The following is a 27842-nucleotide window of genomic DNA, read 5'->3' as shown; positions in this document are numbered from 1 at the left end:
GTCCATATTAAACCATACTGCCTCTACTTCTCTAAAACGTTCTTATGATTTTCAGGAGTTTGCTCAGTGGTCATAAAATAGTAGATTTAAAAGGACTTTAAAATAAAAAAGGACCCCTTCCATGTTGTTAACTCGGAAGTTCAGAGTAAAATCTTGAGCTGAAACGATTCAACACTGCTAGATATTGAATATGCATAATTTTGATATCACTCTTAAATATTGCAAATAAATAAATAAAGAACAGGAACGTGCACCTTTACAAAAACCACAAACGACTAAAAGTCAAATTGTCGTCCATTCAACGCTGGCTTCATCCCTGAACTCACGTGTGGCTTATCCAAATACCGTAATGTGTTTAGGAACGTACTACGGAGTCCCACAAGGATCAATTTGAGATCCTCTCCTGTTAGTTCATGCGTCCACAGACGGTAATATCACGTCAGAGCCTTCACCACACATTCTACTCTCTTATGTCTGGTCCCGGTGCTTTAGTGTGGACTTCATATGCACAAACAATAAATCACATAAACGTTATGCATTAACTACTAGCAGCTCTGCAGTAAACGTTGCCAGGACATTAATATAAACAGTAAAGCGAGGAACTGTCTTAATTAACAACAGTTTGTTTTTTTTGGCTTTGACTGTATTATTAGGTACACCAAAACAAATTCTCTCAAATCAAACCAAACGTTTCACACTAATTGGTCCCCACGGAGAATTACACCCTTTAAATGTGGAGGAAAATATCCCGGTTGGAGCCGCTTCAGAACGCGCGTGTTTGTACCAAAGATGTTTCGAGCACATGAGAACAGCCAGGCTGCATTCCTCTCATGTCTGACTTTCATCTCGTATCGCTTGAATCCACCAGGGAGAGCCACTCACTCTCAGTCCTCTGCTGTCCGGCACTGCAGCTCACCGAGACCGCATCATCATGGTTCAGCCTCTTCATTAAACAATAGATAGATAGGCCCGATAGACTGTCTGTAATGACTAATATTATGTCAAATCTTTATTACAATATTTGTGCATATGGTACTTTCATATATGGAGTGTGTCCAAAGTGTGCAACATATCCCTAGATGGATTTTCTGGCACCATAATGTCCCCTGGTTTAATTAAATCCCCAACGCGTTGCTGTTTACGCTGAACAATGTGACTTTGTTATCTTGTTGTTGTTCCCTTTTTCTCGGTCGTAGTTTCTCAGGTTGCTCCTGCAGGTGGAAGGGGGGGGGGGGGTGAGCCGACACACGCCAATGCATGTCAGCGTGGGAAACACCTCCCTCCGCGTGTCGGATGGGGCGGACAAGAGTCGCTGCACTCGGAACACCCTTCAACTTTTTCCCCCCTCCAAACACTCCACAAAGTGTCCGCCGTCCTGCCATGCTGGGGCTGTAACGCATTTCGGAATTGCTGGTCTATATTTTCCCCCCCATCCCTCCCTCCTCGCGCTCCCGAGTCATGGCTCCGTTTGGGAAAAACTTCCTGAAAGCTCGACAGAAAAACAGGTAAATTGAATAGAGGAGAGTGGAGTTTCTTGACGGGAAACCTGTTGCGTGTGTGGGTTTGTTGTTCCGATCATTGGGAAGGGAGAATTACGCACGACTCTGTGCGCATCGGGTGTATGGGTGAGCTGCACGAGGGGCAAAGTAGACTAAAGTTATAGAAAGCAGTTTGGTTTTTAAATCTTAAAAAGTTATTTGAGACGGATACCGCTGACTACAGTCCAAATGCAATCAAAGTGTTATAACGTGGTGACACTGTGGGGCATGCAATGCTCCTCAGAGTAAAACTAATGCGCCATTAACACACAATAATCAACCACAGGCACGCAATGTAAAGTTAAAGGAGCATTAGGTTACAGGGTTCTTTACGTTTCTTCTAACCAGGGGTGTAAATGGGGCCGGTGCAGGCAGGGCAGTGGCACTGGGGCCCCATGTGGTGGTGGTGGTGGTGGGGGGGCGTAGAGAGAGAGAGAGAGAGAGAGAGAGAGAGAGAGAGAGAGAGAGAGAGAGAGAGAGAGAGAGAGAGAGAGAGAGCGAGCGAGCAGGCCCTCCAACAGGGTGTTAATTGAAGAATGGACTCAGTGGGATTGAGCACGATTCAGATTGTCGGGATGCAGAAACACCAATATCAGAGCAGTACTGACTCCACCAGCTGGATGGAGTATCGGTGACCGGTTTATCCAGTTCAGTCCAATTCTATGGTTCTTTACTACACACATTATATACTGGAGTTTAAGTTTTGATCAATTTGTTGCTGCATTTAGAAGGTTTACACTTGAATTGTAATTCATGTTAAATTTTGAGTTTTTAAAGTTTCTGGTGTATGTTTATTCTATCGGATCGGTACTCTGTATTGGCCGATACCCAAAAACCTAGGTATCGGTATCGGGACCGACAAAGTCAAATAAGTGCGTCCCCGTCAGAATGCCACCACAATAAATAACATATTGTTCTCCAAGAAAAGCCCACATAAAATGATCAAAAAGGTACCATTTACTAAATATTCCCTCGAAAAGGCAAACCCATGTTTTTTTTTGTTTGTTTTTTTTGGAGGGGGGGGGGGGGTAAATAGTCATAAAAAAATTATATTCTTATTCTACATAAATTATAAAAAACTTAGAACAATGAATTGAATATATTCTTATTTTTACTTTGGTATTTTTGTCATATAGATATTAAATGATGACCGCTGGGTAATATATATATGTTGATATTGTCCCGTGTCAAGTCTCTCTTTGATGTGATGAGACGATTTTATGGGGGGGGTGTGTGTGTGTGTTTCATAACGGCCTGTAAGGGTCCATCCTAACACACTTCCATTACTGTTTTAAACCAACATCAGCCAGCATGTTGCATTGGGATTTGGGGAGCATTGTTGCTGAAGATGAAGAAGCATATCTGTCAATATTTAAGGCAGTATTGCATGTGTGTGTCAAGGATTAAGGGGGAGTTTTAAAGCATTTTTTTTGCCACATAATGTGACGTTCTCTCTAAATGTCACTGGTGTAATCAGACTATTACCTATTATGGAAAGTTAGAGAAAGATCAGCCCTTTGATAGTGGGCCTCATTCCTGTCAAAGTACACTATACTGTACATCAACTTACAAGAGCTGCTGCTCTCCTCTGTAATTACTACAAAAGGTCTTTTTTTTTTAAATTTAATACGCGTTTCATCCGTGACGCCAGAGTCAAAGAACACGCTAACTCTCAGGTCGAGAGAGATCCTGTCATCAGCGCTCGTATAATTTCCTTCAGCAATTTCCCCGAGTGGCTATCGTGGCCTTTTGATGTCTGCAGCTGAGATCCAGCCTCAGCTTTTCAAAAAAGAAAGAAAGGTGGGAAAATTTGATTTTCTGAGCCACAAGCTGCCCACCGTTATTGGTGCACAAATTCTATTTGGACTCTTGGCTGCAGACTTTTTTTGTTGTGCAGAGTTGGAAAAACAAGAGTTTCTCTTTTTTTGGGGAGGTATCTAGGTCACGATCCAATCCCTCGCAGGGCGCAGACAGGATTCATGTTGCCAAGACCAGGAAGGGCTTTTTAACTGTGCGTAAAGAACTGTTTTCATTAGCTTTACTTAATAAGACTCATTTACCACCGAACTCAGCGGGGGGGGGGGGGAGGCTTTGGATTAAGTTCAGAAACAAAGTAATTTACAGTAATTTAGCGTAAAAGCCTTGACAGTGGCACCCGCAGCAGAATGGATGTATTTTCACATCACAGAGCTTTTGATAACTTCAAAACAGTCTGACTGAGGCTGTCTCCAGTGGATACGGCGGCCGTCTTATTTTCTTCACGTTGTGTAGTAATTACCACCACAGCACCTATAATTACCTCAAGTGTTCAGATCTGCAGATATGTCAAACGCTTTGAATTTCAGAGAACTCACTTTTACTCGCTCTGGGCTGGATGTTTGTGCGGAAAGAATTACGCGTGGAGTCGCAGTCGGTTCAGAACTTTTGTCTTAACTTCAGAATAAATGGAGGAGAAGACGAATAAGAGAAGGGTGGGGTGGCGTCGCAGAGGAAGGGGAAGAGAAGGGTGTGTGTGTGTTGTGTCTCTGCGCACAGATGCCTATCGGAGTGGGAGTCATCCCGGAGATCAACATATGCAGATAGAAAAATGATGTTATTTCCTCGCTGCGCCCCTCATCCTCCTTCAGATAAGAGAGAGAGAGGAAGCGTCTCTTGTCCGTTATCTGCTCCGTGTTTCGTGTTCTCCGTTATAATAAACAGATGCAGAAAACACCTTCCCTATCCCAGATATCAAACGTTTTTTATCAGTGTAGCAATATGACCCTACTGCAATTTAACTCGCAACTTTTACACCGTGATCTGTAGGTTTTAGCTTCTGTCTTAATTTTCACTGCTGAATCAAAAACGACCTCCTTGATATATCCTTCAAGCACATATTGTAGACCTTTCCGCTTCCCTCTAAAATCTCTTTTTTTATTTATCCCCAAAAAAATTAGATGTTTCTTCAGGAAAGTGCAGTTAGTGACAGTGTGGGCTCCGTGTTAGCTCTCGTAATAGAGCTTCCAGAAGAATTATTTACAGTTATAATTGACTATTTCAGTGTTTTTCAGTAGGAGCAAACCTATAAATTCACCAACACCAGACTAATGGAAATGTTCATTCCATTTGCAAGAAAGTCAGAACCTGTTGACCGCAATGGCTACAGGATACATACGCTGATACGCTACAACAGCTTTGTTCTGTTGGGAACGAATGCATCACCTTATCGTATTACTATTGATCTGAGAAGACTATAATTCTGTCATTTGTTATGACTTGTTTGAACCACCAGCATGCAGTCCTCTGTGGTGACTTGTAGCTTGCTAATTTATTACACAGAGAGAATTGTTCATCTCTGCAAGGTTGTCATTATGAGCATTACAATGGGGGAGAGAGAGAGAGAGAGAGAGAGAGAGAGAGAGAGAGAGAGAGAGAGAGAGAGAGAGAGACCTGCCACCATGACGGAGCTCTAAAAAATTCATATAATTGAAATGTGGTTTCCTCTCGCACCTCCGATGCCTCACTCAGTATCTCAGCCTGCTAAGTTCAAACTGAGGTTAAGCAGGTCTGCTCAGGTTTCTCTGGGTTCACTCGAGTGTGAAATGTTGAGGTTTAAACCCGTCCTGTGTTATTCACTTCACTGCATCCATCCGCATCGATGGCACTTCATAATGAAATATTTATCATCGTAAGTCCTAATTCTATTGACGCATTTCCGATCATAAGTTCATCGCAACATCCGTGTGAGCTTTGTGAATTATCGCCCCCAAAAGCTGTGACCTATGAGGGCCGCCCTCATGTGTGGCGTCTGGAACCGCAGCTTAATCCCAGACCATGAATATCAAAGTGACAGCCCTCATGAACGCATTAGCGATGCGATGCAGTCAGCCCCGATGGAGCGTGTGGTATTTGTGTTTGTCCGTGGCAGGGAGTTGACTAGAGAGGGTTAGGGCGAGCTAAGAGACCGATTACGCCAATCTCATCAACATGTTTGATTATTGACAGTGATAACAGTTTTTGTAGTCTAAAAGGTATCTGACTTTCAACCTACAAAACAGCTCAAAAAAAGGTGAAATAAATCTTCCGGTAACTCTTTGGAAACTCCCGTCTTGGTGCCAGTTCTGTGAATCATTGCTCCATTAATGAGGCGTCGAGGTTCTGAAGAGACAAATGCGCAACAGGTCGTGTATTCTTGATCCGAGTGCGTCTCAGTCTATCAGCTGTTGTCTCTTGCACCGTCCTTCAGTTACAACTGAAAATGTAATTTTCCCAGAAAAAGCTGCAAAACGTCAATGATCAGAAATCTGTTTGTGGCGTCGCCGGTGAAACTGTTCGTCTGTTTGTTCCTCTTTTTTTTTTGATGCCATTGAAGTCTATTATTGCCACGCAACAGTTAGCCAAGTAAGTGGCTAACAGTTCAAGTTAGCCAAGTAAGTGGCTTACTTGGCTAACTGTTCAAGTTAGCCAAGTAAGTGGCTTACTTGGCCACTTACTTGGCCAAGTAAGCCAAGTAAGTGGCCAAGTTAGGCTAGTTAGGCTAACTTGTTAGCCACTTGCTAGCTTGCTTGTTAGCAAATGGCTTACTTGCTAACAAGCAAGTAAGCTTGCTTGTTAGCAATCTTACTTGTTAACAAGTAAGATTGCTAATAAGCTTACTTGTTCTTCCCATTGAAGATTGATCCAATCTTTGACATTATAGCTCCAAAGCAGCTCAAACCTTTGAGCAAATGTTTAAATATTTCAACTTGGACATGAAATTAATAATTTAACACTGCTATCCGTGAAACGTGTTATTCCAGGCCGAGATTTGCAGATATGTCAACACTTTCGTCCCATTAGGAGTGGAGTTGAAAACAGACCAGAGTAAATCCCTTCCTCCCTCTGTCCATTGAACTGTGGTGGCAGGATGTTGTGTGAGCGTTGGGTTGATTGTGGCCCAGGACAAATACAGGTGCTTCCCCGCCTTGCTGTACCCTCCTTCCTGCACAGCTGAGGGCTTGGGTCACCCTCTCTGAAATACCCAATTGTCCGTAGAGCGTTGTTTATTCACCTGCATGTTCAGATGTACAGACACGCGTTTGGGACAGTGTTTCAATATGATGTACGTTTCACTGTCTTTCCTGTCTTTCCTCCCTTTTGTCGCTTCCATTCTTCGAATCCATCCATGTATTTATTGCAGTGCAGCACATTAAAAAAACAAAACATTTGACACCTTAAGACGAAGCCATCTTTCTACATCCGACCCCTTCATCACAGCTGTTGTGTGGGATCTTGCACATCAGTAAAGTAAAGTCTAAATACTTTATACTGTGCAGTTTAGTCTATACTTTTGTATCTAAAATCTTAATCGTCTTTACTGTGATTTATAATTCAAAAAAAGGCATAAAATGAAAAACAAAAACTGATGTTCCTTAAAACTTTATTAGCAAAATAAGTACAATTATTTGTGTCCATCTGAATGTACCTTAAAACTTCTTCAGATTGTTTATTTCACTTATTATTTGAAGAGGTAAACAAATCCATAGGTCATTTTTTCTGACTTTTTTAAAATGTATTATACCTAAATTAGCATTTTGCTTCTCTTCTTTTCCTTTTTTCTTCCCCTGTTCATCATCGTTCGACCCCTCAGTGTTATCTTGTGACTTTTTCCAGGAGGTTTTGCAGTACAACAGATATGACCTTAGTTTCATTATTTCTGAGACTCAGCTCAGCTTATTATATTCAGTATTTGTGCAGACATTATGTGTTGCATTGCATTGTACAGGTGTGGCCTTGAGTGCGCCCACCCACCGTTTTTCCTCTCCTGATCTGCAGTAGCGTTCGCGGGGTTTCTCGAGTAGGCGGCGGATTGAAACTCCGAGGTCAAAGTCGCCGTCGTCTTTGATTGCTCGAGGAATGCTGTATTTGTTTGGCTTGCGCACAGCTCAGGTATTTGCTTTGCCTCGTTTTTGTTTTTTTCTTTTCTCCAAGGGTCTCCGTAACCATTAACCAGCATGTTGCATTGTCGCGTACGTATCGCATTCCTGAGACCTTATTCACCGCCAGTTTACACAGTGCCCCTGTTGTGTGTTTTGGTGCCGCGTGGGAACCAAAAACACAACGGTATCAGACGGTAAAAATCAGCAAACTGTGAGATAGTGCAGCGGTTAACTTCTCCCGCTCGAGTGTGTTTCCTAATACATCTCACTTGCTTGTGTTGGCAGCGCAGGCGGGTTGTATCTGTAGCATCTTCAGGAGGATGTGTATTTGTGTCCACCCCTCCCTCGGGACGATCGGCGGTTAACGTAGGCTGCAGCGTGAGCCAAGGTTTTCTCCACAGATAAAAACACACAGAAGGTGAAATCACTTCTACATACCGAGGCGGAGAATAACACTGAACATTTGCTAGCCGGCAGGAATTCGTTGTTTTGTAAATGTTCTATAGATAAGGCTGTTGTGCGCGCTAATCCATGAATGCAGCTCTCACTTTAGAAGCTGAAATGGAAGCTTAAAGCTACCAGGAGGAACTTTCATTTTTGTGGAGGCGGACCGATCGCTGCTGGAGGTAACGTCACCGGAGCTGAAACAATTAGCTGATTCACAGAAAACTATCAGCAATTATATTGTGATAATAAAGAACTTATTTTATTTTAAAAGTTCCTCACATTGACTCCTGTTGCTTAAACAAAATGTTGGCCTTGTGGTTTCTCTTCACTTCTGTCAGATAACATGAACAGCGTCTTCCCTTTCGTGGACTGCAGAGGAAACGTGACATTAACCAGAATTACACGCATCTTATTCTGATTTATTGCTGTTAGCAGTTTAAAGTATTGCCTGTTTGATTTTTTTTTTTTGGGGGGGGGGGGGGGGTGAAGGAATGTTGGTCTGCGGTTTTTGCAACCAGTTTAAAAGTTCCCTGTCAGGAGGAGGAGCTCCACTTTCTGTCTCCTAGTGACATTATATAGATCATCCTCCTCCGGTTTCCCTGAGATTGAACTGTGTGCAATTACAGGAGTATTATATGTCACTTCTTTAGGCTTTAACTTTAAACACGAGTGATTCACTGACAGTCAGCTACGGTGCATCAGAGTCAGACTAATACATCAAATGATATTGCAAACCTTTCTTTCATATTAACAACAACATGATACATCATTCCTTATCTCGAAATCAAATTGAAATGTCTGGCAAAGTTATCTGCGTACTTCTTATTTGATTACACGTTCGCGTTGTGGACGTCTGCGTCATTTAACGACTGGATATTAGGGCCTGGATATTACCGGTGGTCCATTAAGCATGTAAAAAAAAAAATTGATATCATCGGCCCGTCGGAGGTCAATTTTTGAGCAAGTTTTACGGTCCAGACAAAAAGGTAATGAGGGCCTTGGGGTTAAATAGCTCAGAACTGAACCATTAAGTGGTCGTCGGTGATGACGAAGACAATGACTGACGGTCTAATAGAATCAAGACGGGCGGCACAAAATGAGCAAATGTAGTTTTCTGCTCATTGGCCTAATGGAAAACCATCAACAGAGGGTCTATTTAAGGAAATAAAGAAAAGTGAACAGACTTTTAAAGCACGAGTAAGAGAGTCTGTCTTCTACTCTTTCTGTATGTAGCTTTGTAACTGCTGATGTAAAACCTGCATTCAACATAACTTTTTAGATTTTTACAGAAAACTAATCATCGGTTAAAATATAACATTGCCGTGTAATCTCAACATACCCTGGTTTAAGTCTGACGGGGCACCTTTGTTGCACATCACCCCTCCTCCTCCCTGTCACTGCTCTACTGTCTGCTATGTAAAGAAAGGTAACAAGAGTCAGGACGGTATGAGACAACATGGCTCGTAAATAATATCTCAATATGTTTAGGCTGTGCCAGCGAAATACGACATGTATCTCAATATTTTCATATTTCTCTCGAAATAAAACACAACTGATTGAAGCCTTTGGTGCTTATGATATACTACATACATGATTGTGCCAGATGTCATGGACGATTGATCCAACAGTGGCGGAAACATTTCACAAAAAAAAAACCCACAAAAGTCAACCTTATGGTGGCACCGGAGGCAAAGTCAGCGTCAGAAAAGCGTTATCCTCAGGGGACCATGCATGTCTGTACAGGTTAGGTTTAGTAGGTGTCGAGATAATTCAGTGGGTAAATGAAAATGAAGACCTGCTTGTGGCGCTAGAGGTAAAGCTGGGGCAAAGTGAATAAGGTGTATCCTCAGGGGACCATGCATGTCTGTACAGATTGTTTACAAACCATCTAGGTTTACAAACCGAGTAGTACACTTAGACCTGACTGTGGCACTAAAAGGTATAACTTCAGGGCATTGACAAAGTCAGTAGGGCTTTATCCTCTGGGGAGCATGACATTTTATGGGAATCCATTAGGGCTGCTCATACGAGTGTTGGTCTACGAGTGACAGCTCTACAATCCGTCTAATAAGTTATGTAAGTCCGGACCAACTGACCGTCAAACCAACATCACCATTCTTAAAAAGTACTTTAGAACATTTGTATTGTTTAGGTTGATGACATCTGAGTATCTGTTGAGGTGTTAAGACTTCCAATGTTTCACCCCCCCCCCCAAGCCACAATCGCTGTAAGAGCTTTGTTTTTCTGTCTCTTCACTAGGACAAAAGACGCCGAGCCCGTGGAAGGAAAGGAGATTCAGGTTACGGTCTGCAACGAGGACAAGGTCGTCTGCGGAGTAACGAAGCACACGACGTGCGCAGATCTGATTCAGGCGTTGCTGGAGGATCACAAGTCAATCCCTGAGAGTAAGCGCCTCTTGCACGGGGAGGCCAAAGACTTCTGTCTCGTTGAGCGGTGGAAGGGTTTCGAGAGAGCCTTGCCTCCTCTCACCAGAATCCTGAGACTCTGGCACGCCTGGGGTGACCAGAGACCCTTTATCCAGTTCACTCTGGTCAAAACCAGCGATTTTGTGCCTCAGTCTGCCAAGAAGGGTGGAAAGTCCAAGGGGGCCAAGCCAAAGCGATGGGAGCACGGTCGTGCTCAGTACACCCAGCCTCTGCCGGTGGAGAGGCAAAAGCGCATGGTGAAGAAAGCTTTCCGGAAGCTCGAAAAGCTCCACAAGGACAGCAAGAGCTCCCTCAGTGCCGACGAGATCGACCGGATGGTGCAGCTCATCCTCAACCAGGACCACACCATCCGGGAGCAGATCCAACGCATGAGGGAGCTGGATCTGGACATCGAGCAGTTTGAGCTGCAAGTGCAGAGAGAAGCGGAGTGCGAGAGTTCGCTGGCTCAGGCTTGCGGTCAGAGTTTCGGGGCGCACGCCGACGAGCAGCTGCAGGAGTTCCTGTACGCCAGCGACAGAGTCGAACAGCTGGAGCTGCAGGTTCAGAGGCACCAGGGGCTCATCCTCAAGCTGTCCCGGGACATTGACGCTGAGCTGAGGAGGGCCAACTGCCCTCAGAGCCCATGCGAGGACGGCGAACAGGAAAGGGCCGCGGCCGCCTCCTGGATCCCATCGGAGACGGACGAATCGCTCTGCGCGGCCGAGCTCGAGAGGCTGCGGGACGAGGTGGAACGCAGCCTCTTCGCTGGCGCGGCCCTTCACAACCAAGCCGCGGAAATAGACAAGCAGCTGAAGTGCTGCGAAGCTACGCTGGTCTCCAAGGATCAGGAGTGCTGGCAGCTGGCCGCCCAGCTGAGCTCGCTGCAAATTGGGGACGGGGGACAAGAAGAGGAGTCCAGTGCCGTCCCTCTGAAGAGTGAGACTCAGTGCGGCGTCTCACAGACAGCCAAACTCAAACACAGCCTGTCCCCTCTAGACGTTACAGACACAGACTCAGACACTGGCATTAGCTCCACACACAGTCAGGACTCGCTGTCGCCATGTCTCGACTTCCCTCCCCCGCTGGACACGGACGTTTGAACAACCCGGTTGACCCTGCAATTTATCGCTCTGGGTGCAGTAGGCCCCAGTTTGTGCCTGGCGAGTGCCGTCATTACCACCCGAGTCACAGAGCTGAATCCTGGCAATATCCTACGACAAATTAAGTTCATTTAATTAGAACTGGAACAATTAGTTTATTGACTGCAATGAATGTGATAAACTTATTTCAGGATGTTTTAAAGCAAAACAAATAATCTGTGGTTTCAGCTTTTTGATCCAAATATGATATAGTATATGTTAGATAATATCTTAAGATTTTATACTGGTAAAAAAAACAATAAGAGGATGTCACCGAAGACTCAATTATAATAGGCATATTTTCTGAAATTTAAATAATCAGCAGACAGAAATGATTGGTTTTGTAATATGAATAACAATTTCGAAAACGCGTAAAGAATAATTGTTCTGTGAACAAGATGATGACCAAAAAAGATTTGAGGAATATTTTGAATACCTTCAAACAAAAAAGCTGCGTATGTTCTGAACATGTATACAGATGCTGAGGTCTGTGACTCAAGTGTAATGATTAATACATGCAAGGCACAAAGCTGGAGCTGTGTGTGCACCAACTACAGTCCATCACTGTGTGTGTGTGTGTGTGTGTGTGTGTGTGAGACCACTTTTAAGTGTACATAACCGTGTCTAAGGTGTACCAGGCGTAGCTACTTAAAAGTGTCTTTTGTTTGATTTCTTAATAATGGTGAATGGATGCTTCTTCTCGTCCCTTCTGAGTTCTCAAGCTATTTATGAAGCTGCACTTCTTTGAACACACTTAAATCTATTAACAATGTTTTATATTAAAACAGATCGTTAACTGTTTTGGATGTAAAGTTTAAGATTTGTTAAAAATTGGTAACATTCCTCTCAAACTACACTGTAAATATGTTACTGCAACCGCCTGTAAATGATTGCTCTTATGACAACAGGCACAATTTGATAAAATAACAGAGAAAAACATTTATTTATCATGTAATCGTATTTTTTACGGACTGTTTCCCCCTCTGATACAATAATCTGCTACAGATCTGACCCAACGCAGCATGTTCGGGGGCCAAAACAACACAAAAACTAAATCTGAGCTCCATATGTTTGAATCATGCTTAAACAACAAAAACTGTGATAGAATAAAATGTACACTTCAACTTTCATAATAAACACTAACCCTGTAAAACGTCACTTACAGTAATCACCCACTTTGTGCAAAGCGTCGATGATTTAACACATCTCAGCTGCGGCATTAGAAGGTGTTAATGGTAAAACCACACAAGTCAAGGGGCTACATGTGATAGATTCCTCAGAGCACTGAGTCACCAGAGAGAAATGACACAGCTAGCGCGGGCTGAACAGCTAGCGCGGGCTGAACAGCTAGCGCGGGCTGAACAGCTAGCGCGGAGCACCCTTCCCCGTCACTGCTGCATATAAATCAGTCGTAGGTTGGTCGCCATGCAGGCGAGCGCAAACAATGCCGAGCACTCTCCTCTTGTCAAGGCACCGCTGACAGACCGACACTTTGTACTCTGGGGCAGAGCTGCTGCAAAAAGCAGAGGGTATCTATTTCACACAACCCCCCCCCCCCACCCCCCCCCTCCCCTCATCACCCTTCACTGCTGCAAGCCACTAAGTAACTCCACCAAGCATGAAAGGCCAGAGATCTTACAATGTGAACACTCTTGCACCGGTGCCTCACTTGTTGATGGAACAGGGTACTTCTAAGCATGTTTCGCCAACAGGTACGCACCAAAAAAGAAAAAAAAGAAAAAGGCATTATGTTTGGATGTTATTCTCATGCAAATCCGACCCGTCTTGAGTCGGCGGACGTGTTAAAAGGAAAAGGAATGTCGAATAACTTGAGTCTGTTGTTCAAGGGAGGCCTTCAAAACCCAGCGACGCACTCGGTTCACCTCATTATTTTATTGACAGACATGTCGAGGCACCTGCGGTTCTCAAATAGCCTAGGTGCACAATGAACCGACCCGGGGCCTCTCTGCACTGCTTCTCATATTCTGTCAAAGCACCAGAAGAAGTTTAACAAAAAGGCACACGGTGTATAGTTATGATCATTGGTAGAGAAACTGTACTTAACACTACAACAGGAGAATGATATTCTCTCTCTCTCTCTCTCTCTCTCTCTCTCTCTCTCTCTCTCTCTCTCTCTCTCTCTCTCTCTCTCTCTCTCTCTCTCTCTCTCTCTCTCTCTCTCTCTCTCTCTCTCTCTCTCTCCTCAAAGACTTGCTCACAACTCGCGAGTGTGTTTGCCGACAACAATAATTACACTGACCAAAATGGCAATTAGGCTGACTGTGAAGATGACTGTGCTCAGCCCTCCCAGTTACGATATGACTGCTGGCCGGCTCGAGTGAACCATAATTTGTCATCGGCCGCGGTTTCAGTGCTGACGATGAAAAGCTGAAAAGTTTTAAAGGGGACTCGTCGCGCTCATTTTCAGGTTCATACTCGCATTCCGGGTTCCCACCAGAACGTGTTTACATGCTTTAAAGTTTAAAAAACAACACGCGCCGTCTGTCTGAATATACCTGGATTCACTCTCTGTTTTAGCGCCCGTCTCTTTAAGCACCCCTCCCAAATATGGTGCACCTTTGTAGTTAGTTCTCAATAAGCTAACTGGGTCTTATTTCACATTTTGCAGGTTGGTAGACATTCCCAAGTGCAGTTTTTCGTGATATGTCCCCTTTTCACCGTCTAGAGCTAGAAAGAGACACGTACCAACCAGGAAGAGATGCAAAACAGCTGCAAAGAGACAAAATGAGACCACAGGGAGACTCGCCACGACTATGGGTACATCTCAAGTCTCTTAGTGTGTCATTTCCTCGCTCCTCGATCCTCACTTGAACCGGGAGTTGTTCTGCGCCGCCATATTGACGGCCGTCCCAAAGCTCTTATTTAGCTCGGAGGAGCGAGGATCGAGGAGAGAGGAGGGATCTCGGAGGAGCCATGAGCGAGGACCCACGACAAAGGGGCAAAACAACCTCAAAGAGACACTAAATGGCTACAAGGCGATACAAAGACACTACAGAGAGACTCAAAATGACTACAAAAAAAAAGGGCAAAACTACTACAGAGTGACACAAAACAACAACAAAAAGGCTAAACAATTCTAAAGTCTGAGCGTGTGTGGCTCATTTTTTTTTTGGGGGGGTGACCCAAAGATCCATTATTTCTTGAACAAGACAGCTACTGTGCTACTGTTATCCAGACCATTTGCTTTTTAGCGGCTTGCGGAGGAGTCAGGCGGCTCACACTTGTTTTTGTCCTCACTCATGAGAAACATACATCACGCCTTGCATGTGCCAAAATCTCTGCTCTGCATCTTTTCCCAAAACACGCCTGTCATTAAACTTTATTTGATTATTTTACGATTATGCCAGAAGCACAAATCATCTTTCATCTCGCCACATCGACCAAACTCACAATGGATTTGTTGACGTAAAGTAAAAAGCATTAAGTGACATTAAAATGATGTTCGTGCCGTGGCTCTGCAGCGGTCCCATCAGCCAAATCTCAGTCACATTTACGTTCGACTTGGACGAATCAGGACTTGTCAAAGTAGTTCAAGGGCCTCTGGCTTAATTGCCTCAATCAAAGTACATTTAGAGTGCCATCCCATCCAAGAGGCATGAATCATCTGATAAAAGAGCCCAAGAGCAATGAACTGTCCCTGCTGCCAGGCAGCGACAAGAGAGCAAACAGGGAAAAGTGAGAGTGGGTGTGTGTGTGTGTGTGTGTGTGTGTGTGTGTGTGTGTGTGTGTGTGTGTGTGTGTGTGTGTGTGTGTGTGTGTGTGTTGGTGGTGGGAAACCTGCTGACTGCTCTTTTAAAAGACGGGAAATTTTGGAAATATGATCTGGGTTGTGTGGTTTCTTACATTGTTGTACATAATATTATGTGTTCATCAAATTAATTCAGAAATGCTTTCTGTGCACGCACACACACACACACACACACACACACACACACACACACATAAACACACACTTCAAATGCTCGCTCTTTAATCCTCGCACCACCTCTCCCCCTGACAAACACTTTATTTTGGCATGGACGCTCATGTTCCTCTTTATTAACGCTGCAGTGCTGGCTGTGGCTGTGTGCTCTGCTGCAGGTGTTCTCTGATGCCGCTCTGTCACGCAGCCTTTCATTACGAGAAGGTGGAGACGCTCAGACGAAGACAGACAGAAGGACGGACGGACTGGGAAGAGGATCGTGTTCAGACTGAGCGAGGCAGAGACAAAGCAGGGAAAGATACTCAAGTTTGAAGACTTTTTCTATATATAAATCCATACCTTTTTTCAAAAGTCACACTGCGCAACAAGACATTAGGAGATAAATAAAGGCCATCTCCATGAGCTCAGATTCATACAAAATTGTGTGACGTGAACCATCTTAAGGACGGTCGTAAAACTTCAGTCGTTGGTACGGAACTCGCCTCGTACAAAAAGTTCCAATCGATGGCGCCATCTCCTCCGAGTTTATAGGTTCACTATTTAGCCTTGTTGCCCTTTAAAGTTCACTCTGCATCACTATTTAGGGCAGACATTTAGCTGGCTCACATGCATCATAAAAGCCGTGGTCATAAATGAAAAATAAAGATCTTGTGTTGTCCGTGGCGCCTGGGTGGAGCACGGGGGGGGGGGGGGGATTGTTGACGTCCATTTCAGGAAAACAGTGGGCGCTTGTAAAGACAAAGGTGAAATGGGAAATTAGCCATTCCAAATTGGGATAAAATCCGTCATTTTCAACATTCTTTTTTGGGTTCCTGCAGCTTTATTAGTACTCTTAACCAACTGACCCTTGGCTAAGGCCCGCCCCCTGCTGCTGCTCCATCAAGCTGTCAAAGCTACGTTATTATGGAGCCCACACTGTCACTAGCTGCATCATCTCGAGATTAATTGACATCATTGAATACCCGGCTTTACAGGAACACTGTACAATCATTTCAAAAAGCAAAAGCAGCATGTGTGTTCATTCAGGCTACCTTTAACAGCTAGCGTAGCATAGGTGTGCTAACGTACTCGACTAACGTTAGCTCCACGGGTTTCAACGTAGAATCGTAGCGTTCGTCTCCGATTGCAATCGCTTTCCAATCACCATCATACATGCCCAGGGCACAACATCTGGTCTGTTGTAGTTGACGGAGCCGCGCGATGCTAAGCTATGAATGGCCAGTCAGTGTTTAATAAAAGGCGGGGCTTAGTACCGGGGTAATTGCCTCGTCACATTCAAAAAAAGGTTCAGTTTTTATGTACTGTTTTAATTCATTCAGCACAAAAAGGTAGCATCAACAAGAAGAAGGAAAGTTAGAAAGGAAATTCATAAAAAGAAAAATGAATCCAAAGCAATACAGGGAGTGAAATGACTCACACTACAGTCCACGCAGTCTCACCTCTTTTACATTCCAATGACCCTCCAGTCCATTTCACACACAGCAGGCTACGTCAAGATGACGGTATTTGATGGCAGTCGAGCGCCGCCGTCCCTGAAGAGGACGAGGAGCCGGGCGGTTGCCTCTCTCCGATTGGCTGATTGCGGCGCTCTGATTAGCTACTTAAGTAAACATGGAATCCGTTCACTTCACAGACTTACGGCTTGACCTCGACACTCTGTGGATTCTCTCCAACCCTCGCCGTCATCCTCCGCTGTGGGATTCCTGATGAGGCCTGTTTACGTTTTTGCCACAGTGTGTAATCAGCCCTGTGAGTCGTGACCTACCTGCAAACACGCATATAGACTACATACGAAAGCGTTTTGTTCGTCGCTTCCGTTGACGTATAAGTTCTGGTGGAAATTGGATTTTGATCTCAATGGGGGAATACAAAAAAGATCAACAGCCTCTTTTCCTCTCAAATTAATTCCTCTTATGAAAGCTGCTGTGAGGACTCTACTCTAGTTTTCATCCAATTAGCGTTGGTTTTGTATCATAGCATCTCTTGGTAATTTGAACTTGTAAAGGTCTGTGCAGTCAGGTCTTTCTAGCTAATAGAATCAATGCATTAAGTCTGGTCCGTCAGCTGGACATACATTTAAAACCAGATCCTATAAAAAGGCAAATTAAATAATGAATTGCCTTCCAGATCCACCTAAAGGATAAAGTAAACTATGTACGTTGCATCGAATATGGGAAACCATGTTTTCTGCAAATTTCAACCCTGTTGGAGTTTTTACATGGTCCTCTCCTTCACATCTGTTCCTCCGAAACACACTTTTCATATTGTAGGAATACGATGCAGAGAAAAAAAAACGAGAAAAAAAAACTTCTCAACATGGCCATGACAAACGCTGCCAGCATTGCTTGAATCTCGAGCTCAGCGACATTGCGATATTTCTGTCATGGCATCTGTCGGGAGAGAGGAGACTTTGAAGAAAAAAGAAGCTCGGCTCGCAGAAGGTTTGAAGTGGCAGCCTACTGACGGCCAACACGCTCCCGTCGTTAGATCTGTCGCGCCTTTGATGGCGGGCAAGAGGCTCTTTTTGTTTCCGGGTGCCATGTCGAGGCCAGATGAAAGCGCTAATCTTAGACGCACTTCCCCTCCTGAGCTGGCACTTTGAAGACCCCCGGTCTCTGTTTGTGAGATTAATATGATTCTGGACTAATTTCCTGGGAGGGGTCATTGTCGCACCCAACGATCCTGCCCATACTGTATCGTAGCGTAGACACACACACACACACACACACACACACACACACACACACACACACACACACACACACGTTCTTAGACGGCACACACACAGTGCACAAGTGGAAATATACACACACACACTTGCACCTTTTAGGAACCCGCAACCCGCAGCCGCCGTGTCTTTCATTGCGCGTTGCCATGTTCACTGAAAGCACACTCAGCTGCTTGGCAGTCGTCAGCATCTCTGTATTTTTAAAAAAAAAAGGTGTAAAAAGTGCTCATGGTAAAAAGCTCAGCAACCTTGTTTTCCCGTTACATTGGCTGCAGCCAAAGTTTCTCTGCACTCCCCACCATCAATCATAAGCTGGAATTTCTTTTATTTAATATAGTCCTGTTTATCATAAAGATGCAATATTTTCTAGAGTTAATTTCTCAGAGATTCAATGTGCTCGAATTCAGCTGAATTTCAAATAAACATTCAAGTGCAGATGATCCGTTTTGTCTTTTCGTCTTGACAGGCTGCATTGGATTTACAGCAGAGATTGAGGTTTTGTTGACTCTGACACAAAGAGAGCTGCATTCCTGTGGCCCTGGACGTGTGAGTCACCAGGGCCCGGCCCCGGCCCCGGTGGACTATGGGGCGGGGAGGTCTCTTTTTCCAGTCGCTCCTGTGCACTCATGGGTAGTGGCTTCCTGCGATGTTTCCTGTCCCAAAAAAAAAAGGGGGGGGGGCGTTCAGGGCAGCGGTTACAGCCCTGTGGGAGGAATGTGAAAGACGCCAAGTGAGTTGGCTCCAGACCCGGGCTGACGAGTATTTGCACAGCGTCATTTTTATGGGTTGTTTTTTCTCTAGAGATGTGCGCAACCTGTGGGAAAACATAGTGAACGTCAGCAAAGTAGTAAAGGTGTATCTGTGCATTTATTAGGTAGTACTATTACTGTAGCATTGTGCATTTAGAAATACAGTCATGTTTTACCAAATTAAATAGTCTCATATTTAAGGCATTATAATTTAAAGCTACTACGAGAAACTTTAATTTTGCATTGATTTTGGCGGTCCCTGTGGACAAAAGCGGTAGTGTTTCCCAGGACCAGATTCCCTTTAGAAAACCTCCCATCTCACTACAGCAGGTTCTGACAGTCTGCCCACACAGTCCTGGTTCTGGTTCCCCTCCAGCGGGCCAAACAACACGGAATGGGTCTCCATGGGTCCGTTTTAAAGCTTCATAATCTTCTGGAGACTTTGTGTGGATAACCTTTCTGTATACGCCGATTACACTGACTTGGTGGGTAAACTCATTGAGGCCGGTAGCACAGGAAGTGAGGGAAGTGGCGTGTTTGTGCAGAGAAAGAGGTCAGCGCTCACAATGGAGCCTGGCTGTGACGGTGTCTGGGAGGGCAGCGTTGTTAATCATCCGAACGGGTTCAAAATTAATTTTCGCTTCAATTTATTCCCAATGAAAATTGAGCCTAATCCCACATTGACTTTGCTTTCAGTGAAACTCGAATGGGTTTTTTACTGCAATTGTGTTTCCCCAAACTAAGAGAAAATATGCTGCATATCAAAAAAGGCTTTTTTTTTTTCATCCCTAGTGGGTGTTAGATGATTGACAGGAGGTAAAAAGCTGTCAAACAAGGACCGGCGTTCAAGACCAGTGTCCCAAAGTGGTGCTGTTGTTTTTTTGTAAGCGGTTTCTTGTTACATCGCTTCGGTACGTAGTTCCCTTAGTTTATGTACTTGACCGAGACTGATTCACGGTAACAAACGGTAAACAAACGTGGAATAAAATGAAACCCAAATAGCTTAAAATGAGTAATAATATCACGCTATTTATACGCCTTCCATGAGATCAGGTTGAGCCTTGACAAGATGTTTAGTTTAAGTACAAACATCTGCTAAAAGGTCACATTATTATATAAATAGCGACATTCCTTTGCATCCAGCACCGATGTGGACTGTGCGAACTCACCAGCAGGATCAGTGGACAGTTAAACTTTAACATGTTTGTCCATGCAATTATACAAGGTCAGGTCTTTTCAATCCGGCCATGAATTAGATTGGCGATCGCATGCTCGAGCAGCAGCTCCCTTATCATTTACGGTGCCGTCTTTGTCCGTGCTGCACATTACGTCGATCGTCAACCTCATTTAGAAAATGTCCTAAAAAAAAAAAAGGCAGCAGGCAGATCTCGATCTAAACTACGAAATCCATTCAGTCGAGAGCGAATGCTGATTTCATTACTTTTCTCTTTTATCCGTCGCTCTGGACACACACGTCAGCACAAATGCCAATTACAGTGCAGTGAACAAAGGCGCCCATTGTTTGAAAAAGGTAATGCGGTTATGATAATTGGCTAACGATCTTTTCCTTTTTACATTACTGATTTACATTCTCCGTCCCTGTGGCTGCCATGCTTTCAGCTGTGCTTGCCTCTCATAGCTGGAGATGGATTGTATCGGGGGGGGGGGGGGGGATTCAGAGAGGCCATGTACTGCATTCAGGTTACGGAGGAAATGGGACTGGGTGTAAAATTCCCCCCTTTTTATGTTCACCTATTTCAGTCGAGGCATTTCCTGCAACGGGCCGCTGACATTTCTGTTTGACACAATGGGCTGAACTGCACATTGCCTTCAGTGCAACGGGGAATTAGAGTACCTCAGAAGGACGAGAAGTTCAACTCTGAAAGGCTGGACAATGGGAGATAAGCGGCTTTGGGTGGAGTTCAAGCTGAAAGTAGGGGAACAAGGTGGAGATCTAATGACCGTTCTGCGCCTGGTGTCCTGTTTTACCAATATATTTTATGGCTTTAGAAAGTACTTTGTACAACGTGAAACTTTCAGTCAGGTTTAGACAACAAAACTACTTGGTTAAGGTGAGAAAAAACACGATTTCTGTTAAAACAATAAAGCGTAATGACTTCAGATAGAAATTCAGAACATAGACTTAGATGGCTGGAAATAACTTGCTAATAGAGCTTTAGATGACATAGATCTGGTATCCAAGAGTCCACATTTAATTATCCTATTTTCGTTGCACTGTTGCGGTGGTGGTGTTAATGTTCATTAGGTTATTTTGTGTAACTCTTTTGGTTTAACTAATTTAAGTGGCTTTGGGGCAGACGCGGTCTCCATGGGGATTTGGGTGGGTAACCGCTCTAAATGGAAGCGCAAAGGCTGCAAATTCAGCTTCCCGGGTCTCAACTCTGAGTTGTCATGGTTTAGGTCCACTAATTGACTCGGACGAAAACACAAATTTGCCAAAAGAGGTCTTTACAATACAGCCAACGACGTCCTCTGTCCTTAAACACGTCATTGCAGTGATATCACAGAACCACTCGCACCGTTTAAAAAGGACAGGTGGTGTCAAAGAAAATAAAGACACCAAAGCAATTAAAGGTTATGGAATGGATGTCATAGAGGAGGGGGGGGTGAATACAAAGTTAGCAGGGGCTATTCAAGTCAAAAATACTTCAGGTCGTGATTTTAAACTTTTGACCATGAAAAATCATTTTTGTCTTCCTGTAAACTCTCTGCAGGAATGTAGCTTTTTCTTTTTTTGTAAATGCAGTGATTCTCTCTCTCTCTCTCTCTCTCTCTCTCTCTCTCTCTCTCTCTCTCTCTCTCTCTCTCTCTCTCTCTCTCTCTCTCTCTCTCTCTCTCTCTCTCTCTCTCTCTATCTCTCTCTCTCTCTCTCTCTCTAAACATCACCCCCTGTAGGACCGATGACGTCACTGTCTCGGCCGTCCGTCCCCTCCCTTGGACTCCAGTCAAAGCCTCGCGTCTTAATTACTACTTTGCCGAAAGCCATTTTCACAGTGAACGCCCCCCCCCCCTGCAGACAGTCAACAAGCAAGTGGCTACTTTCATGATGCATCATCACAAAAGTTGATTGCTTCACAAATGGGTTGCTGCCAACAGTAAACAGCAATTATTGCACCCAAGACTTTTTTTTTTTTTTTTATTATCTCTTTGACACATAATTCAAGCTCTTTCACCACCAAAGCTTCCTTTGTGCCTGTACATGAGTCTCAGTGTGCGCCGAGTAGTTGATCATTGATTTGATATCATTTTAGAATCGTCGCGCCACAACAGTGTCAGAGAGACATTAGAGGAGTTGGATAAACAGATCCGGAAAAGTGAGAAAAAACCAACAAAGCCAACTGTCAAGGAGACGTAAACACTTCCTCTGCCGTTCTGTCCAGAACACACAAAAGGAGGAATGTAGTCATTGGACTGATGATGTCAAACCCCCTTGACAGTAGAACAATATGAGCCAGCTGCCCTGCTGGTGAACAACAGGTTTAAAACACAACCCTTTGCCGTTGCCAGAAAAAAAATCTCCTTATAGTCCTCCGAAACCTGTTGGTCACAATGAGCGAGAGAAGATTTAAAGCTGGAATGTGGTCGACCTCTCCGACAAGTAAACAGAGTAACACTAAAGGGACTTTCTAGCAGACAAAGCCTTTCGTACGGACCGTAAAGCATCATGCCATGCCTTGGAAATATGTCCGTTAGCATCGATGCAACATACAGAGGTGACATTGTTGCTTGAAGTGTAGTCAAATATCTGCATTATAGAGTTTCTAGATTCATTTAGTTGGTTTCAAAGAGGCCACGCCTACGGAAACTTGGCAACCTACGATAGAAAAACAATATCATGAAATAGATTAAACTCTTTTGGGGTAAAATGTGGACATGGACAGGGCATTTACTTCAATGCACTGAATGAATCAAAAGGATTATTACCGGCAGCTCTGTCAGCGCTGTTGCCGTATAGTTTGCGCCGTTAGCCGTCGCCATGTTGAGAACTGCGCGGAGTCAATCCCTCAAATCATAGACTTCTCACGTAGATCTCTTTCAAAGTCAAAAACGAATGCAATCAATGCATTTCCTTCCTCATAAAAGGAATGAGCAGAGCGGAATTTCGGGGTATTTAGAACCGTCATTGCTAACTTTTCTTGGTGCGCTATCGCCACCAACTGTCCAACGCCAAAAACATTATTCCACAGCACTACTTGTGGTCAAAAACATAACATACGACACTTGCTAATTAACAGACAAAGATAAATAGCAGTCAAAGCAATTGTAGAGAAATTATTTAATTGTATCTTTATTTAACCACAACCCAAAATAAGCTAAGATCTGACCAATCTGTACACTGACTTTGGCCAAATTCCTAAAATATGAGAGAGTTCTACATGCTTTCCGGCTCAACTGGCTCACGTTGGCGCTCCAAAGTGCTGATGAGATTGTCCACCTACGTGTGTGTTTCCACCTCGCCCGCTCACATTGTCTTTGCTCCGCTTTATTTGGCTGGAGTGCTGCGCTTCAGGATGTGATGTCAGGACAGACGTAAGCAGCACCTGTCGATATACGCACAGAGGCAGGGAGCGAGCCGATAGGTTCACGACCCCCTACCGGCCCTTATGTGGATGCATCTGGATGCTGCCGCTGCCTCATGCTGCCGCTGCCTCTTAGGTATACACACACACACACACACACACACACACACACCACACACACACACACACACACACACACACACACACACACACTGTATGTGACCGCTGTGGCAGCGTGGAGCACCTCTCTGCGGTGTAAAGTGAGGTATCTGCGGTCCTCCTTCAGTCTATTTTACACACTCAAACACTGCAGACACACTCCCTGCAGCAATCAGAGGAAGCCGGTAGCAGAGGTGCTACGATTCCAACAGGAAACACCCTCCATTGTTCTTCCCTGGTAGCTAACCCACACCCTACAGTCTGCCCTCAATGACATTTTTACACCATCTTTCATTGCCGAGACATGGCTTCCGTTTCAATAAAGCCTTTGTTGTCCCATTTTACATTCCATTTCCATTTTAGGCATTTAGGTGACGGTACAAAACACAGACCTGCTTCAGAGGGATGCAAGCCTTTTCTGTCTTGGGGCATTTAAAAATGTCTGTTTTTTGCAAATTTGGCTTTGGGGATTTTAAAAATCAAGGAGGATTTTGTTTTTATTGAAAATGACTCTACTTCTCTCTTGATTTATTACCTCAGTAAACATTGTAAACATGAGTTTATGGTCTCAATCTAGTTTCAGGTCTTCTTCAATACAGCATGATGTTCATTTAATAAACTAGCAGAGCCAAACACGCCATCACTACGTCACTCAGTCAAAATAGGATCACTTCCGCTCAATGGTTGCCAAAAAAAATACATATGGCGACAGCCAAAATCCAAGATGGCGATGGCCAAAAGTGCTGAACTTGAGACTTCAAAACGGTAGTCCACATAGTGAACGTAGAATTAGAGGATATGTGTGATTTCATAATTGTTATCATAAAACAAAACATCTCTCCAAGTCTTCCCTTTATGAATTAATTCACATAAACTAGGTCCCCCTTATGTACAAACTATCTATTTTTTTTTTTAACAGAATTTAATTGACTAAATATCGTGTGTCACAGTAATCCCATTTGCTGTCCTCGTCTTTAGGCTAAAAAAAGAAGAAAAAAAAAACGGTAATCTACATCTCGAACACATTCTCCAGGGGTCTTGGCCAATCAAGCGGCTTCATTCGACACATTGAGATTGCGAGAGAGCGCACTGCCCACGCTAGACATCTTCTTCCACACTACAAAGATCCTCTATGGTGCATGTTTACAGTAAGTGGGTGAGGGTGCTTGGTGTAAATTCAGCTTGTGTAACATCTTAAATCGAACTGTAGGCAGCAGCATGTTTAAAGGACGTGTAGACGAGCTTAAACAGTTTTCCCTCTTTCGTCCAAGGATTTTTAATTACAAAATTTTTTTTAGAGTATTATAAATATTTTGTATCTTGCTCCAGTTTTTGGAGTATGTATAGAGTATGGAATATTCAAAACAAAGACTTGTTTTTTTTTTGATAGCACCAATCAAACATATGGGAATATTGTATGTGCTTTTGCGCATTTTATGTTATCGGATGAATTTGACCAAAGGGCGTCAATTTCAAAAATGCTCTCCTCTCCCTCACTAACCCTTCAAACCCAAATCCAACTAAAGAAGAGCTTTTAGTGTTGAGGTTGAGGTTGCAGTTAACCTCGTCACAGACTCGTCAGTCCTTCGACTTCTGCGAGTGCAATCAAACATGAGCAACGGTCACGGGTCTCTTTTGTACCCTCAACACTGCTCGGCTCATCAGCCACACCTGGAGTGCCCATCGGAGTTAAGCTACCTCCACACTCGGTTAATTAAAGCCGCAGGTTGAGTGAATTGGCAGAAAATGAGGAGGCGGAGCAAAGAGAGGGAAAACCAGTGGAGGCACAGAAAGAAGAAACATACAGCTTTTATCTTTTAAAAAATTGTTCAACCTTCATTCCACATTCCCCACAGCCAAACCATGATTTGTCAGTCTTCAAACACAAACAGCGTGCGGTTAATGCCTGAAAATTGTCGCTTGTCGACAGATGTCTGTTTTTGTGTGTGTGTGCAGACATTTCTTGAAAGAGATTAAAGAGCTGCATGTTTGGTTCTGGTGGACCGCGATCGCTGCGGGTTGTAAGATGGCAATAATCATAAAAGACAAAACGAAATGACTCACTGCAAAACAAACTTGGGTTGGAACTGTCAAAAATGTAAATCCTCCTGTTTGTATGTTCGGAGTGTGTGTTCTACGAATTTAATCTGGTGCATAAAAGGAGAAATAAACTGGTCCTGTCAAAAATAATAATGTTAACAAACTGCAGAGAACATAAAAAACCCAAAAGAGAAAGTTCACCAAAGGGAAAAAAGTAAACTTGAATTTGTAATGTTTGTCATGTTCATGATGTTGAAGGAATGTCAGAAAGCTGCATTTAAGGAAACAAATGTTTATGTAAAACACGATTTTATGAATTAAAGTGAACGTATATATATATATATATATATATATATACAGTTGGCCATGTCTTTTGGCCACGGCGTTGTCCTGTCTGGTTGAGGACAGCCCAATAAAGTTTGCCGAAAAAACACGGACAACTCCCAAAGAATTGCGACTCACTATGATTTTTCGACTAATCAATAGATCTGTAAAACTAAGTTTCTCCACAAACAACACACAAAAACACAATATTAAAAAGCATGAATCTACTTGATTAAAAAGATCTTATTGGACTACGACCCAAACGGACCAGTTAGGCACCTAGCTGAACAAGGGGGGGGTAGTCCTTGAACTTTAACCCTTTCACAGTGGGTTTACAGTTCATCAAAGTAAAGTATAACCGATTTTTGGCGCATTAAAACCGTCTTTTTCAGCGTTCCGTTGTACTTAGCTCCTCCCTCTTGTGTCACTTGTGGTTGCAAGAAACCAAACTTGAGGCTTCAAAACGGCAGTCCACAAACAAATGGATGAGGTCCAGTGACTACATCTTTATCATACGTTTGTTCCAACTTTACTTCTCGGTCTGACACTGCATTAACAAACACGGCAAGAGGAAATACGAAGCACGTTTTGCCGGTGGAAAGCGTGTTTTTCCTTTGCAGCATGCAAAGCCCTTAACTCTCATTGAAAACCAACTCTAAACGCCGCTCCAGGCTACTTAAAGACACTCTGATCGAGGGCCTTAGAATGTTTTTTGTTGTCAAGTTTGAAAAGGCCCATAGTGTTCGACGGGTGACATCGCACCCACAGGCGTGATTAGGTGTAACTACCCCTGACCCAGGGTCACAGTCCCATGGTTACAGGTTAACTGAAATATAACTAAGCCTTGAGGCCATTGCATTTTTCCTTTGTTCCTTGAGAGGACTTCCAAACTCTTCCAAACATCTCTGGAATGCAGAGATGTTTTTCCCAAATATTAGCAAGCGCATCCCCGCCACGGTGCCAGAGCAGGTTGCAGTGATAAGTTTTGTCTACAGACGTCTCTGTCCCCATAACCTCGGCGAGACCGGAGACTATCTGGTGTCTGGTTCAAGGCTGCCGCGTCTATAGGGTGAAGAGGGAGGTCTTGTTTTGACACCGTTGGGACAGCTCGCTTTGTTCTTACTTATCTCTACCCTTCTGCAACTAACCCCCTTACACAGTGTTTCCCTGTGATGTCTGGGTGTAAGATAGCAGACTTTAAAACACACACACTCTGCAGTGACTTGTAAGAAAAATATGCTATTTAGTAGTTTGTACTTGTTGGTCACCTCTAAGCCTCTTGGGGGGTTAGAGATTAAAAGAGTCACCAATACAGGAGGAAAAAAGTGGGAACGTGTCCAAAGATAGTGTGTGTGTGCATTACTGTGCAAATAAAAGAACATCCAAATGCTAGTGTTTGCACAGACAATGTCACTGTTCGTAAGAAAAAACAGGCTCTAACTAGCATTTCGCTAACTCCCATGTTTGCTAGCAGGCTGACATTTCCTGGTGGCGGTATTGCCTTGAAAACTCAAAATCATTAAAAAAGGTAATTGGTTGGAGTTCTTTGCCTTTTTTTTTGCAGTGTTTACGCGTTTATCATTTCAGACATTATTTACATAATCATACTTCAGCTGAAACTACACACACACACACACAAGCAGCTGCTTTCGCTAGCATTAGCATAAAGCTATGACCCTGTTTGATAGTGAACTAATCCCCCTTCATCCACCAGTTTACGACCCTTCCTCCCATTTCAAGGTCCTAATATGACGGAACTGACGCATCGTTTCAATCCTGGAATTGTCAAAACCTCGATGTATCTATTACAGTTCATGCCATCCACTTTATCTTATGAGCATTCGCCCCCTCCGCCCCCCTCCAACCCCCTCCACCCACCACTCACCACCACGCAGTACCTGGGTGTATTGT

The 27842-nt window shown here is 43.8% G+C and overlaps 1 protein-coding gene across 1 annotated transcript; it reads left to right on the top strand.

The window, feature by feature from the left end:
- Window positions 1-1351: 1351 nt before the first annotated feature.
- On the top strand, window positions 1352-12605 carry rassf9 (Ras association domain family member 9). Its single transcript, XM_068704549.1, has 2 exons — window positions 1352-1505; window positions 10142-12605. The coding sequence occupies exons 1-2, from the start codon at window positions 1459-1461 to the stop codon at window positions 11406-11408; spliced, it is 1314 nt and encodes a 437-aa protein (XP_068560650.1). The 5' UTR covers window positions 1352-1458; the 3' UTR covers window positions 11409-12605.
- Window positions 12606-27842: the final 15237 nt, after the last annotated feature.

This window comes from Cebidichthys violaceus, unplaced genomic scaffold (assembly GCF_023349555.1).
Source record: "Cebidichthys violaceus isolate CVI_PGR_0920_01 unplaced genomic scaffold, fCebVio1.0.p SCAF_94, whole genome shotgun sequence".
Lineage (NCBI taxonomy): Eukaryota > Metazoa > Chordata > Actinopteri > Perciformes > Stichaeidae > Cebidichthys > Cebidichthys violaceus.
The sequence above is the reverse complement of the archived record's forward strand: the minus strand, read 5'-3'. Positions and strand labels throughout refer to the sequence as shown.